This window comes from Falco naumanni, chromosome 2, assembly GCF_017639655.2.
Source record: "Falco naumanni isolate bFalNau1 chromosome 2, bFalNau1.pat, whole genome shotgun sequence".
Classification (NCBI taxonomy): Eukaryota; Metazoa; Chordata; class Aves; order Falconiformes; family Falconidae; genus Falco; species Falco naumanni.
In genome coordinates, this window is record NC_054055.1 from 91,863,238 (window position 1) to 91,878,842 (window position 15,605).

Genomic DNA, 15,605 nt, shown 5'->3' on the forward strand with positions numbered 1-15,605 from the left:
TGTTATGTTTCTGTTTTGTAGATGAAAGTAGACTGGAAGCTAAAAGTCGTTCACAATCTCTGGCGCTTAGCGCTGTGTGATCTCTAGCGTGTGCATCAGTCACAACATGCTCTTCTTGGGTTTTTTTTTCCCCTCTGCCCCACAGGGTGCAATGGCAGCTACTTACTCTGCTTTGAATCGTAATCAGTCACCAGTTTTGGAGCCAGTCGGCCGTTCTACTCTTGCTCAGAGGAGAGGTATAAAAAAAATTACCTCAACAGCCCTGTGAAGTGACCTCAACCAGGTATTTGGTACCATGGCATAAGATGATAGCACAAATCATGGCGACAGGTAGCACATATCTGACAGATACCTGCAAGCACACTCTGTCCCAGCTGGTACCTATAATGCTGCTGCTCCTGCTGCTGCTACTGCTTTCATCTATTCTCGCTTTAAACTGTTGACGGCAAGTTACTGATCTTACTGGAGCTTCAAATGGAGTGACAAGTGGAAACACAATGAAAATGATCATGTTCGCGATTGAATAAACCAGAAGAGTTACGAATGCCACCTCTGTCAAAAATACACTGAATAAAGCACTCTGCACCACATAGCATTATTTTTATAAGGAATATTTTTTGTCCCCCTAAAATATTCTTTGTTACAGGTAGAGATGGACAGTTTACGTTAAGCACTTAGCTTAAACAATCTGTTTATATTAGCACTATATACTTTGTGCCATCCAACATTTTGTACGTTTTTGTAAACAGTTCACAAGCAGTACATTTCTGTGCTGTTTTCTTTAATGTATACACGCCTTGTTTTACTTAGATATTATTAATCATTCTGACAATTAAGTCTGATTAAACAGTTCACCTGGATTAATTGATATTGTTGGACAGCTCTAAAAGAAGCCTGACTGTTAAACAGCTATTGAATGTAATACTATGACTATGTATTTCTCCTTGCCTATGTCTTTTCTACATTTCCATGTTTTTGACGCTGCATGTCATGTTATGAAAATCAGGATACTGTTTATAGTATTCAAAATTTAAACAGTGGATCTCTCACCATACTATGTATACAATAGGTAATATAACCCAGAGAAAAGATAACTTGCCCCATATCTCACTCTTGTTCCCCTGCCACGCCCTTTTTTTTCTCTCCCATTTAATCTCTGGACTCAGGAATCATTGCTAAATACTTTCTAATAGAGGACATTTCTATATTGTTTATTCTTATAATCCATTGTTAATATTTTATCTCTATTCTGTGACTTTTGTTTAAGCTGTAAAGGATTTGTTCAGTGAATTGTTGGCATTATAGAAGAAAGGCAACATTGAAGATAAAGCAAAACATATTGACCACTAATAAGCAGCAGCCTGCAAAAAGTAGGTTTAAACTGCGTTCATTGTGGTTACAAAACTGATGGATCTAATGTTCTGTCAGTTACTTTCTGATAACTTTAACTGACGTCCAAAGCAAAATGAGATAAGAGCCATCCAGACCTGTCAGGGGTTAGAACAGGGTCATAATTTACCGTGAAAATAATACTTTCTCAGTCAGGGAAGACGAAGCTGTTCAGAGTGAGTGTTCTCACATTTCTCCAGATGGAAACAAGTCTGGTGAAAGACTCATTTTAAATACCAATATAAACTTCTAATACTCTTGGCCTCTTGGTGTCTTAAGTAATTACAGGCACATCTTGATGGCTAATCTTGAAACATCAAATTGTCCACGTGAGGAAGTGGACTGGAATGTGTTTGGATTCAGTGAGTGTCCCACTCCACCGAAATTATATGCTACATCAGCTCATTCCAGATATGAAAATGGCTATTGGCTGGGTGAACAGCTCTATGTGAACAATACAATTTAAAAACTAAAAGGTGCAATTTTATGTTTTGCATAAGAAGATATTTTCTTGATCTAATGGTATTAAATTTCTTTTGCGGTGATTAATTTGCTAGTTTCCCTAAAATCATCAGTGGTTTGTGAAAGGGAGAATCATCTTTATGACACTGCAAATTTGCTGTAAATGCATGTGAGAGCATTCCTTCTGCCCCAAATTTTTCAGAGTTCCTTGGGTGGCTTCCTTTGTTAAACTTGCAAAGGATCACGCTTCTGTTGCCCTTAAAAATCAGTTAAATATTTAATCCATCATATAATTGTTACAGAATTGGTTTAATGAACAGGGATTTTTAAACTGCCATACATCTTAGAAATTTGAATGCACAGCTCTTTCAAGCAGTTAGCATTTTTCCCTTACTTGGTGCTCTAGCATTGACGTTCCCTTTAGCTGTACAGATGCATCTACCCTTCCTTCAGCAAACATCTTTAAGTAGAGGCACAAAAAGGCTATTTTAATTTTTCTTTGACAGTGTCTGCAGTTCCAGAGGAATTGAGTAAAACCTTACCTTTCAGAAAATGTATTTTCAGCTCTGTGAGTCAGTGTAAGTCAGGCTTACCAAAATCTACCTGCTGGAGTGGCTTTTAAGTGTGTTAATCAGAAGATTGTCATATCTAATCAACAAACAAGATTTAAAACTGATAGTGTTGAAATAATGGGATAGCAGTACTTGCTAGTGTGTCAGTAATAGCATTTCATTTCAGGAAGGAATTTCTCCTGTGTTCTCAAGCGTGTAGACACAGGTACCTGGCGAGGAGACCAAAAGGAGGAAGTGTTAAGCTGCCTCACTGTTGGCGATATCCCTGTTAAAATAATAAAAAGTAGTTTTCAGTAGTCTTAGCTTAGCCATGTTTTGTGGCCCTCAAGCTCACTGGTCATTAGCCAAATAGTAAAGCAAAGTTCACTCCTACATTTTATGTATCTGCACTCTCAAGTAAGCTGTTAATTTAGTCTAGACTTTACAGATGTTGCTACTACGTCACATGTACAGCAGCGTAGGATGAACATTTTAAATGCTATTAAAATAGGGCCATTTAGCACATGCAGACTCAAATGTGTTGAAGTCTAGATCCACTGTATTTTTAAGTTCCTTTCTAAACCAAGGTGTAAAGGCCCCCCCTGTTCAGGAGGTGTATGTTACAGGCTAAACTTACATGGGTTTACATACCTTACCTCCTGTTTTGGATCCATGTTCACAACTTTCACATTTATGTTTTTGTAGCTGCGGGTTTTAGAAGCTATAAAGAAATCCACATAATGCTTCTTTGAATCTCAGCATCTTTCTGTTAGAATGTGAGTATGCATGACACATCGTGTAATTTCATTGCTGGACTGCTTCTCGTTCTGCAAAGCACAGCAAGCAACTCTAGCATACAGAGTCATAGAGGATGAAAAAGGAGAACTACAGATACAGGTGAATTTTCTATATGGAGGTCATGGTTTATTTTTTTCAGTGTGAAATTACCACTTACTGTGTGTGAGAGCATGAGAGAACAAAGGGAAGAGTGTAGTTGCGATACTCGTTAAATGCCATCTATATCCAGTAAGGGCAAAGTTCCTTATTCATAATCACTATAACATTGTATTGAAACTTAGAAGGAGTTTTTCAAGAGAATATTTAAAACTTTTTTCTAAAGAGTCAAGGGCCTACGAAAATAGATTTACGTGTCTGGGATTTTTTTGTGTGTGTTTTGCTTTTGTAAATGTTGTGTACCAACTAAAGCTGTGCTTTTCTATTATTGGAAGGAAAGGATTCAAAGTATGCTGGTCCTTAGTAAGCAGCAATGGTTAATAGATGAATTTTCACTTATGAAAATGATGTAAATGATTAGCTTTATCTTGATACTCTTGACCTAATCAAAGGGAAGGTGTACTTATGAGGGATGTAATTATTTTGCAACCTAGTTGGGGCGGGGGGGAAAATCTACTTAAAACATTTTTAAAAAATGACAAAATCACAGATAAAATATTTTTCTACAATTCTATACAATCATACTTTATACTAGTTTTCTCAGCATGGCATGTAAGTGAGTCTAAGGTACTGTTCCAGGAAATCGGTGGTATCGTACCTGGTTCTAGACCATTACAACGGCATCTGTTAGATGCTTGGCACTGCTGTCATAGAACTGAAATGCTAGTTTAGAAAAAGAAAAATTGTACTGAATACTTTAAATGATCGTTTTATTCAAAGTCTGATCTAGGAAATGTTCCAATCATGCTATTAATGTGTAATTAGAACTGTTCCAGATGTAACGATGAACAGTTCTGGAAAGGTATCATTGCTTGTACTCCTGTCTAATGGCAGGTTTTGTAGTCTTCAAAAGAAATTGAAATTTCTACTATGAATAAACTTTCAAACATCTTAAAGTGCTTTTTTGATTAGTCATTTGTTCTGCCCAGTTATAGAAGTTGTATGTTCATCACTAACACTGAACTACATTTGCAGCATACTGTGCGCGTTTCCAAGCAGAAAAGAGTTTTTAATAAGTGTTTGTCAGTTAAAATGCCATTATATTACAGCATATTTAGTCAGATCACGATCAGTAAGGTAAAGAGGGAGCCAAAGGAAAAAGCTGGTATTCAGTGGATGGTACAGACCCCATGCATGACACAGCATGACCAAAGTGCAACCTGGTATTTCAATACCCTGCAAAAACTCCAGCTGACCCAAGTACAACTTAAAAAGCCAGGGAGGGGGGGGGGCTGCTCAGTGAGACTCGCAATGCCTGTATGGCTCAGGACATTGAAAATAACGGTTCCTTAATTATCAAATATGCCTCTAAACATCTGAAACATTAGGATATATGCATAAGTACTCCATTAAAAAAAACGTCCGTGTGTTTCAGCAGCTCACATGACTTGGAAGCTTGCAACGTAATTCTTTTTAGCTTTGCAGCCGGGAAAAATCGGAAAATTTTGCGAAGTGTGCGCAGCTTACATCAAATTGCAATAGGTGCGACAGGGAGTATATGAGGAATGTAACCGGAGTCTTGCAGCGAACCAGAAGAAACCCGTCAGGGGACACGAGAGGTTTGGTACGAGGCCGGACCCAGCACAGCGGCGCGGGGGGTGGGGGCGGCGCGGGGACATTCACACCTTGCGTCGCTGCCGCCCCGTGCCCGCCCCAGCCTCCAACCTGCCCGCCTAACAACATCGTAACGTGGATTTCCGAGTAAAGCGGCTCTGTGTAAGCCTGGAGCAGCTCTGGGAAGGAGGAACAGGGGGGATGGGGGGGCGGCGGTGCCCTCCCGCCGTACTTCGCTTTCCCAGCGCGTACCCTCCCGTTCGTGACTGCGCCTGCTCTCCCCGGAGCGGCGAGGCTCCCCCGGCGGGTGGGCGCGCTGGGGCCAGGCCCCCTCCGTCCCCTTAACGTCCGACGCACGGGCCGCCCGCGGGAGCGAGCGGCGGGGGTGGTCACCGTTCGTCGGGGTCGGTGCCGTGAACACAAAACACCAAACCAAACCACAGCCGAGCGCCGCGGCGGCGACTCGGTGCGCCGTGTCAGGCTGCTGCGTGTCCCCGCTGCGCCCCGCGGAGCCGCCACCCGGCCCCGCTGAGCCCGCCCGGCGCCGCCGCTGGAGCCGCCCACCGCCTCCTGGAGCCCCTGATTGGTCCCGCGCCCCGCCCGGCTCCGAGTCCCGGCCAATCGCGCGGCGCCCGCCCACCGCGGCGCCCATTGAGGCGTGTCCCGGCTGCGCCGCCGGGAGTGGCCGGGCTGGCGGCGGGGCGCGGGGCGCACGCGCGGAGGCGGCGCGGCCGAGAGGTGGCGAGCCCGCCCGCGCGCCAGGGGGGCGCTGTGGGTCGGTCGGCGCCAGCGGCCGGAACGCACGAGCAGGAGCAGCCGCAGCCCCGGCCCCGCCGCCCATCCCGCCGCCGCCGCCCGCCCTCGCCTCACGGGAGCCGCGTGAAGCCCCAGCCCCCGCCGCCACCCCTGCCCGCAGCCGCCCCGCGGCGGAGCGCCCGGCGCCATGCCCAAGAATAAAGGTGAGGCGCCCGCCCCGCCGCCGGGCCTTCCGCGGCGGCCCGTCCCTCCACTGAGCGACGAGGCCGGGCCCGGCGGGGCCCTGCCCGCCGCCGCCGCCTCTCACGTGGGAGCTGCCGCGGCCCGGTGCCCGCGAGCGGGACGCGGAGGGGGCGGGGGAGCCCCAGCCCACCCCGCCGTGCGGGGGCTCCCCTGGGCCGGTTCCCTCTTCTCGCTCCGGGCCCTTCTGGGCCGCGGGTGCCGGCCCTGCTCCCTGTCGTTCGTGGCCCGGCGGCGTGCCGGAGGCCTCTGGGCCCGGGCTGCCGGCGGGGGCAGGCCCTGGCGGGGCCCGGCTGTCAGCGGCGGCCGCCGGGGGAGCGGCCGGGTGCGCGGGCCCCGCCGAGCGCTCCCGGGGGGGCTGCGGCTTCTCCCCCCTCTCCCCCCGCCCGCTGCTTAACGGGCAGGGAGGCGTGAGGGGAAGGGAACGGCGGCTCGTTGGCGCGGGCGGGGCGGGGGTCCTTCATAGGAGCCACTCTTCTGCTTCACGCTGCTTCTTCGTGAGGGGCATCTAGTCCTGTTGCCACGTGTGTGCCCTTTTAAAAGGGAATCTTTGCCTGGAGCGTGGGCTTTCTCCTGAGTATTTCAGGAATTTCAGCACTACAGTAAACCCCTCAAGCCGTTCTTCTGCTCTTTGGTGGTTCCATCCACCAGGTTATCCCATCGTTACTTGTGAGGTGTTTGGAAGCAGCAGTCAAGGAAACTGAAAATGGTGATCTTGCGCAAGTTCTTCTTGAAGGCATCTGTCACTCCAGAGCAACCAGAACATCTCAAGTAACGGAGGGTCTGCTCTTTTAATTGTTACTACTTAGTTGAAAAATTTTAGAGCTAAAAATGTTACGAGCAAGCAAAACATCTAGGATGGAATATTCAAAAAACAGCCATATACAAAACAAGCACAGAAATGCCCACATAGCTGATTGTTTTGTTCACTGTATCTTTTCTCCCCCTTTTAATTTAGGCAAAGGAGGTAAAAACAGGCGACGAGGTAAGAATGAGAATGAGTCAGAAAAAAGGGAACTGGTGTTCAAGGAAGATGGGCAAGGTGAGTTTTTAACTATAGCACAGCGATGCTGTTGTTTTCTGTAGATCTTGTAAGTGACATATGTTCAAAGTTGATAAACAAAATACCTGGATGGCTGAGAAATGCAAAGTTATTGGGGAATAAAGAGATGTATTCTTACTGGGGTTGTATTTGAATTCTAAATGACATACTGAGTGTAGGAAGAAGACATTAGGAAAGGGACATTTTAAATAGCTTCATCATTTAAGAATGAAGCTTACCTCTCCTTGACTTTATTGTGACGCCTGTGTAACACAGCATATATGTAAGCATTCACTAGAAATCCCTTGAGTAGCTCTGTGTGAAGGTCTGTAAGCAGCTAGCTTAGCTGATGTCATTCAGTGTTGCCAGTAGTTGTCTCTTGGATGCACAGTCCTGCTTTCTGTTTTATACCAACTGTAACATTTCTTGGATCCTTCAGTGAGCTCTCCAAAGCCACTGACCTGGCAGAACAGTGCATCTCACTGTTTTTGCACTGTCCCCTGATGGTTTAGTTGAATTGGCTCCTGGGCTGGGACCTCTAACAATTACTAAAACAGGAGCAATAGGTGAGGTCCATAGATGTTGTCGGGTAAAATAAGCCACAAGAGTGTTCAGCCAGAGGGTGATGACTGGGATTCCTCTCTCCCCTGCCTTTTGGTGCCAGTGAGCTCACTTCCCTTTTCGCTTACCCTGTCTTGTGTGTCATGCTCTTGTGGTTGCTAACATATATGCAGGTACTTGTCTAGTGACCAAGTAGTCAGTTGGCTTGTTAGAAATGCAGGAAAAGTACTGACTTGAATCACTTTAAAAAAAGAAGTGACTGCTGAACTCATTCTTTAAGCTTTGTGATGTTCTGTGACAGTTACAAGCAAAAAAAAAAAAGGAGTTGATTTTGATGCACCTATAAAACTTAAAATCCTTTTCAACTTCCTGCCAAAATCTGCTTAATCAAACATTATTCTCAGTTATTAATAGTCTAGTGGTTTGTTGGACTGTCTAACTTGTGCTAAGGAAAGGTTTTAGAATATTGAAATACTGCTCCAGCTAATTGAATATTACTTCCCCCCTCCCCGGCGAGTATGGGTGGTCAGATAATGTTGTTGTAAATCTTACAAGCTTTATTTTTTCTAGTTAAATTGTAATACATTATGCTGCAAACTTTATTAGTGTATGAAGTACTCCAGTAGTGATTTCTGCAACTCGGTGAAGGAAGGAGATTAAATACAAGGTGAGAGATTGAGGGTGGGTGTTGGAGAGAAGCTTCATAGTTTTCAGCTGAAGCCTGGTATCTTCCTTTCAGTCAGTTTCTGAGGATGCCAGAATGTGTCCTTTAAACAACAGTATTCTTTTTTCCACAGAGCCTCTGCAGAAGGGATTCCAAATATCAGTGGGGTATACAAGATGTGCCACTTTCTCCTCTTCCCTCAATGATAGCATGAGATTTTATCACTTAAGACAGACACTGTGATGCTGCCATAAACTTTCGAACTCTGAGTGTGACCTGATAGCTCTAAAAATCTCTAGTAAGCATTTCAGAGGGAACCAAAGTATGGGCACAACCAAGAATAAGCAGTGTTTGAATGTTAGCATGAACAATGATACAGAAACTGTGATAACATTCAGCATGTGTGGCTGATCAAAGCTCCTCACAGCTGTTCATGTTTGATAAAATGTTACAGCAAATTTTGATTACAGTGGCAGAAGTTACTGGTTGTTTCATGAAACTATTTGTTTAGAAGCTTTGCTATATGTTACCCTCTCTTTTAGAATATGCCCAGGTGATCAAGATGTTAGGCAATGGAAGACTGGAAGCATTATGTTTTGATGGTGTGAAGAGATTATGTCATATTAGAGGGAAACTAAGAAAAAAGGTAATTCTGAAGCATTGCAATAGAGAACGGTGGCATTATGCATGATATGTAATTGTTAAAATTTATGTATGTAGCTCGTTACAGAAGTTACCATTTCTACTGCACTTAATATCTTAAACTTATTTTTGTTAGTAAACTAGTTTGTTCTTCTGTTTGTATTATTGCTGGCACAAAAACAGGCAGTCTGGCTTTTGAGTGAAGCTTGTAGTTGAAGGGCTACCTTTGGATGTGTGTATTTCAGGGGAGATTTTTTTGGCTGTTGATGAAATACTAATTCTTCATATACTAGAAACTTGTATGTATATGAAACACTAAAAAGCACCCTAATTGTAAATGGGGAATGATGACTATTTGGAAAATCAATGTGTTATATCTGAGATTAGATCAGTACTTAGTTTAGCAGAACATCTATTAACATGAAGATTGACACACAGCATAGGAAGAAAAAGGTGTAAGAGGGTTGTCCAGAGCTACCTGGTTTTGTATGCTATTTCCCAAAACCAGTAAGAATCAGGGTTTGATACTCTGCTTTGGTTGATATGGGGAAGAGCTGAATAATTATCATCTTCTCACTAGGTAACTTATCAGAGATTAGTTTGGTAAGGGCAGTTTGGGAAGGTTTCTTTACAGCTTCCCTCAGACACCTCAGATGCCATCTTTTCATTGTCCACTTCATCAGTTCCCAAAATACTTCTGTACGAAGCTGATCTCCAAAAGTGTATGCCTTCAGGGAAGTCAGGTGTACATATTTACATTCTTAACTTTGCCATTTTTGGATGGTGTCACCTCCTGGCCTCGTCAGCTCTCTATCCTCTGCTGGTGTATGGTACAGAGGAGGTCCTCTCAGGTAGTCTGTTCTCAATAAAAACAGATGTTTGCTTTGTTCATTGTTCCACCTGCCTGGTTTTGGAGACCAATGAATGCATGTATCTTGGTATCAACATGAGCCCTGCTAGCTGCCTGCAACACACTGCAATAAACTGTTGAAGGTAGTGGAGCATGTGTGTAGATAAATGCTAGGTGCTGCAGAATTAATGTCCTGCTACAGATAGCATCACTTACCTATTCCTCGTGCTAAAAGAAAGGAAATTCCAACTGAAATATATTTAACCTCAAAAAAAAAATTAAGCTGATGGTGGGATAGTTCTGTCTTGTGCATTTAAATTAACGTGCTGTTTCGCAGGCTTCTGGCTTTGGTTTGGCTGATTAGCCTAGTCAATTGCTAGAATCGACTCCCTTCATTTTCTCATACTCTTCACTGTGCTTGTCCATCACCCCCTTCATTGGGCTCTTTCTTGTTTGCCTTTATGGAGCTCAGTTCAGATGGTGGCTTGATGCATTACATCTGTTTTCTCAGAGGTTATGGCTTAGTAACCACTTTGTTGACTAGAAACTCTTCAAAGAAGTTTGATTTATCTTGGTAATAGGTCTGTAATGTGAAATAATATAACCTTGGTTTTGCTGTTAAAATATGAAATTGGCTATTTCCAATTATTATTTCTAACCTAGAAAGTGAAAATGGTGGCTGTAGTGAAGTGTTCCATTTCTCTCAGTAAACTTAAATGTGCTGCTTGACCTCCGTGTTAGATGACATAACTTGAATTCCTTCAATATAACATATGTTTTCTCTTTCAGGTTTGGATAAATACATCTGATATTATATTGGTTGGCTTAAGGGATTACCAGGTAAAAATTCAATGTAATTTGCCAATGCAAAATACCTTACAAACAGCTTTATTTAATGTTAAATTACAGCAGGTATCATGAGGAAATTCCCATCTAACTTTCTTTGAATTTGTATTTAGTTATGCTAAATCATGAGTTTTAGTTTCTTTGTATTACAGAAAGGTTGTCTTGAGCAGATGACAAATGCTGGTTCAACTTGTTCTTCTAAATTGCACCCTGTGACTTTGTGAGTGAAGGTGCTTGTTGGCATCACACCTGACTCTTTTTTTTCAAGGTGTAGCTGTTTGATGCTTGGATCCTGTGATATAAGGGAGACTGAGTCAAGTACCAAACATTTTATTGTGATGATGGGAGTTGTTGAGCCTTAACGTTTAGGCTTTTTGCCTTAAGAGGCCAATTGATCAGTGGTTAGTTTCTAGTTAGATTTCCAAAAATATACTAGTGTAATTTTACGTAATATTGTAAAGGTTAATGGAAAACAGTTGTATTTTTCATTAAGTAAATGCTTTTTATGAATGTTAGTGTTGTGTCATCAGTTATTTGAAGGCAGATTCTGCTTCTGAAATGTACATTAGAGTTGCAAAACATTTAAGATACTGTTGTTTACTGTATATATTAAACTACTTAAAACTAGGAAGCTTTGACACTTTCTGACTGACCACCAAACACCTCACTATGTGTGTTCTCTGAAGAAAGATTAGTTTCAAAGGCATGAAACTGAACTTCTCAAATTACTTACAATAGGAGAAAATTAAGTTGTCAGACAGAAAAAATTAAGATATTCTACAAATGAGCCCTTTTTACTTTACTTTTAAAAGAACTAGAGGAGAAGGTGGGACAAGACATTCTTCCGTAAACAATATAGGTGTTATTTTTCTGTAAATAATATTGGTACTGGTCTGCTGAGGTTAATGGTGAGGTTTTTTCCTTCACAGATGACTAATAAATTCTAATAAATTTTTATTTAGGATAACAAGGCTGATGTTATTCTAAAGTACAATGCAGATGAAGCCAGAAGTCTGAAAGCATATGGGGAGCTTCCAGAACATGGTAAGAATCTTCTCACTTCAAATTGGAACTTCATAATGGACAATAACATTCAGTCTGTCTTGACTTGATGTGAGTGCGCTGCTTAAATTCTCTTAATTTCCTTTTTAGCTAAAATCAATGAAACAGACACATTTGGTCCTGGGGATGATGATGAAATCCAGTTTGATGATATTGGAGATGATGATGAAGATATTGATGATGTAAGTAGTAAACATATTTTGTGTCATATGCTTGAAATCATTGGCAGTAAGCTGGTTTTACTTCTTTTAGAGCAAATAATACACCGATGTTTGAAATAGCTCACCTCAGGCACTGCCTCAGAAAGTGGTGTGGACGTGTGCATGCCAGCTTTCTGTTCTCTCTTCTGTCCTACAGTTGTCCTCCACTTGACCTCTGAGTAGATAGTATGCTTAGTGTCATACTATTAAAACACACATGGAGCACAGTCTTCTCATTACCCTTAAGATGTCTAAAAGAAAAATAATGTAATTTGACCCCAAAGACCTAGTGTTACGTAGCAGTGTCCGTTCAAGTGAGTGTGTGCGTGTGCACGCGAGGAGTTGCGTTTAGGTGAGTCGACGACTACACGCATGGCTGTAGCTGGGTGTGTTTGTACTGAAGGAACTGATTGTAGCCCTCGGTACTGCTCTGAAGCGTAAGCTCCTTACAACAAGCTCCTGGTGGAAAGCAAAATAGACAGTATAGGAAGGTTTAGCAGACTAGTAGGATTTCCTTATATCCCCTGCACAGCAGGCCAGAAAGACCTCTCGGGGAGCTGGCACAAAGATTGGTGGGTCAGCTCTGGTGCCATGTAGGGCAGCTGTGGCCAGCTCGGTCAGGGCAGGGAGAGCCATAAACTGCTGATGCAACTGCGTTGGACACCAAATGCTGGAATAGGCCACAGGTTATGCAGATGTTTTGGTGAATTCCATGAATTCTGATTCCTCTGTAGATTTAACAAACTCACTATCTAATACTAACTACAGAAATAATTGAGAGATTTGTGTTGTTAAGAAAAGCAAAGACTTAAGTGTCCATTTTTGTTTACATAAAAAGCTGCATCTTGGTTGTTGCTAAAGTTAACCGTAGGCCTGAATTTACAGGTTGTCACAATCAGTTGTGTTACTGCTTACCGCTAAGCTGTAGTAACTGACCATGCACGCTCTTAAATTGTAGTAGTAAAATGATTATACTTCAGATTATATAGCAAATTGTAGAAGCAGAATCTGCTGTGAAATGTTTTCCAAGATGATGCACTTTTTTTTGCAGTTGAGAGATAAATGTGTGCAGGGTCAACTGGCTGAGAGGATAAGTAGTAACTTACTGAGCCAGTGAGTTAACTTAATTGGATAGACTGTTCTAAGTATATTATTATGTCTTAATTCTTCATCTTTTTAGTCCTCTCTCTGAGTTGGTAATATGACTAATTCTCTTTAAATGCTTACATTAACTTGACTTTTTTGAGGTTCTCATTATATGATGCATCAGATCAAATATTTTAAAAATATCAAAATCTTGATGAATTTTTCTCCAGACTTGAAAGCTGCACTTTGGATCTGTCAGTGGTTGAGCTTACTGAAGGTTTAGCTTACTGAAGCTACAGACACTTTCTAGTACTGCATGCTTTTAATAATGAAGCTATTGCAAGATGTCAAAGTGATTAGAAGCTGTAGGAACATTGAAATAATAAAATTTGCAAACTAATGGATCTTTGTGTGGGATAATGTTTTTCAATGAGCAGCTATGATTGTTTTTGAGGTTCTGTCAGCTATGCAATATAATATCGTGCTTTAAGAAGGGAAAAGACATAAGGAGAGAAAATTTGAACTCCTCTGAGGATCGTTCTAGTCTAGCTAGGATGAAGTGCGGCTTCCAAGGTCATAGTTAAAATGAAAGGCTTGGTGGAACCTTTCCTTTGTTGTTTATGTCAGAAGAATGCCTAGAAAATCATTTATTTTGCCAATAAATTAATTTGAATAGTCACTGCTTAGGGAAGTTACCCTTAAACTCTGTTTTGTTTTAGTTTTTGAGAATCATGGGCTAATTTATGTTTGTACTGTTGATGCATAATTATATTGTCAGAATTGCTTACCTGCATAACAATGGTAACGGGGGGGGGGGGGGGGGGGGTGAACACGACAACACACACGACATAAAAGTAGAGTAATTGTGTATTAAGAAAACAGGATGTGAGCCGAGGCAAAAACAGGACTGAACTGAGTTCGGAATCTCCTGTTGAACCATAAAAAGAGCTTAAAGAAATTGCTGCTTGATGAAAAATGCATGCAAATTAAATACATGCTGTGGTGTTTTTGCTTTTCAGATCTAATTTGGAACAGAGGTTTACATTCCGACTTTTTTCCTCCGAGGATTGTTCTACATTGATATTTTGATTATTTTTTGGGTGAAGTCCCTTTCTTTTAAGAAGACTGAAAATTCTCAGTAAGGAGTGTAGTTTGTTACATCAAAAGGATTTATTTTCAATGTTGTTTTAAAGTATTTATATTTCTTTAGAAATGGATAATGCTGGATTATCACGAAGGTTCAGTGAAACACCACAAATATTTTGTCTCTTCACCAATTAAAGCTTTTACTTCTGGATGTAAGTGAGATACAGTGACGTGGGCTGTAAAAGACGACATTTTTCCCTCTTCTGCTTTCATCACTACAATTCCAGTTAAAACTTGTATTTTGAAATAAAAATTGTTTACCCTGTAATTATCATGGATTTTAATTGAACACAAATACCCAGTTCGGATTAGTATCAAATCATACTATGCAGTGTCTGTCCTTATACCCCTTGCCTTGATGTTAACTTTAAAAAGATTTTGATAATATAAAAGGAAGGCAGAGATCTGCATTTAAATTCATGATGCATGATGAATCTGCTTTTCATGTCTAGTAGCATGCTGCTATTTTTATACTGATTTTGATAATTAAAAACTCTCATTATTTCAAAGATGTAAATTTGCCGCAGTGGAGGGGTAGGGGAGGAGTGAAGATAAAAAGTAAGCAGCATCTCAAATTTGCAGTTGTTGAAAACTGTCTTGTATGCATAGTTCTTCTGTGTTCTGAGTGCAGTAGTCAAGCTGTAGTTGCAGAAGACGAAAACTGGGTGGCACCCAACTTAATAGGGATACAAAAATACAAAACCGTAACAGCTGGGTTTGGACTAAAAACCATGTTAAATAGTTTTTCCCCAAAGTGAATGCTTAATATTCTTGATATGTTAAACATGTAGAATATTTTTACATTATAGAAAAGGTTATGTTAAGAGTAGAGTTTTATTTTAATCTAAATTCCATACATTGTAAGGTACAACATTAAAGCTTATGTGAACTTTGAATAACAATATAAATGAGAAAATAAACTTGTGTCAAACGTAGAAAAAGAATCTTTTCATCCAGAATAAATCACTGAAGCAAACTAATGGAAAGATTCTTCTCCGCCTTCAGACTGGAGGAGTCAGTTAAGAAGCTGAATAAAGACTAACATCATCATGCAAATATTATTTTGTGGTAGCCTTAGTTTCTTTGTCTTCAATTATGTATTCAGCAACTCTGAAAGCAGGTTAATGGAAAACTTCCTTTTGTGCCATAAAAATCTGATTCTTGACACTTGTATTCGTTATAGAGTCTTTTTGGTATGATGTAAAGTGACTACCCCGATAGATAAAAACAAAATGGCTTTAAATGTGGAGTGGCCTCATTGCTTTGCATGATTTTTAAGGAGTTCTTTGCTAGGTTTGAACTTCCAGAGCTTTTGCGAAAATGTCGTCGTCTTTTACATTTTTCTTCTTTTGTAATGTCAGTTTTCCTTACATGGATCTGGTATCTTATTCTAGGGATAACATTTTCCTAGTATTAAGTAACTTTGCCAAGTGTTTAATGGGATTTAAATATTTGTTGTAAAAATTTGCCAAATATTGGGAAAAGATACTAATCTCACTGGTTTTTCAACATATTAAGCAGACTGTGAGCAGCTCTGAAAATGGTTAAAAGCTTTCAAAACTGATCTTGAGGTCCAAGTGCAGAAGGTATCTGTTTTCAG

General features: G+C 41.3%; 2 protein-coding genes across 5 annotated transcripts in view; both read left to right on the forward strand.

The window, feature by feature from the left end:
* The window catches only part of RPS6KA3 (ribosomal protein S6 kinase A3), an 80,470-nt gene extending 76,218 nt beyond the window's left edge, over positions 1 to 4,252 (forward strand). For all 4 annotated transcript variants that reach the window (XM_040582545.1, XM_040582544.1, XM_040582546.1 and 1 more), the window contains one exon: positions 146 to 4,252. In XM_040582545.1, coding sequence (XP_040438479.1) covers positions 146 to 268 — 123 coding nt within the window. In that variant the 3' untranslated portion in view covers positions 269 to 4,252. The remainder of the gene's footprint in view (positions 1 to 145) is intronic.
* A 1,487-nt stretch (positions 4,253 to 5,739) lies between these two features.
* Positions 5,740 to 15,248, forward strand: EIF1AX (eukaryotic translation initiation factor 1A X-linked). Its single transcript, XM_040582548.1, has 7 exons — positions 5,740 to 5,869; positions 6,865 to 6,948; positions 8,716 to 8,819; positions 10,455 to 10,505; positions 11,474 to 11,555; positions 11,664 to 11,755; positions 13,879 to 15,248. Exons 1-7 carry the CDS (start codon positions 5,854 to 5,856, stop codon positions 13,882 to 13,884), a joined length of 435 nt encoding a protein of 144 aa, XP_040438482.1. The 5' UTR covers positions 5,740 to 5,853; the 3' UTR covers positions 13,885 to 15,248.
* The last annotated feature ends 357 nt before the right edge of the window (positions 15,249 to 15,605 follow it).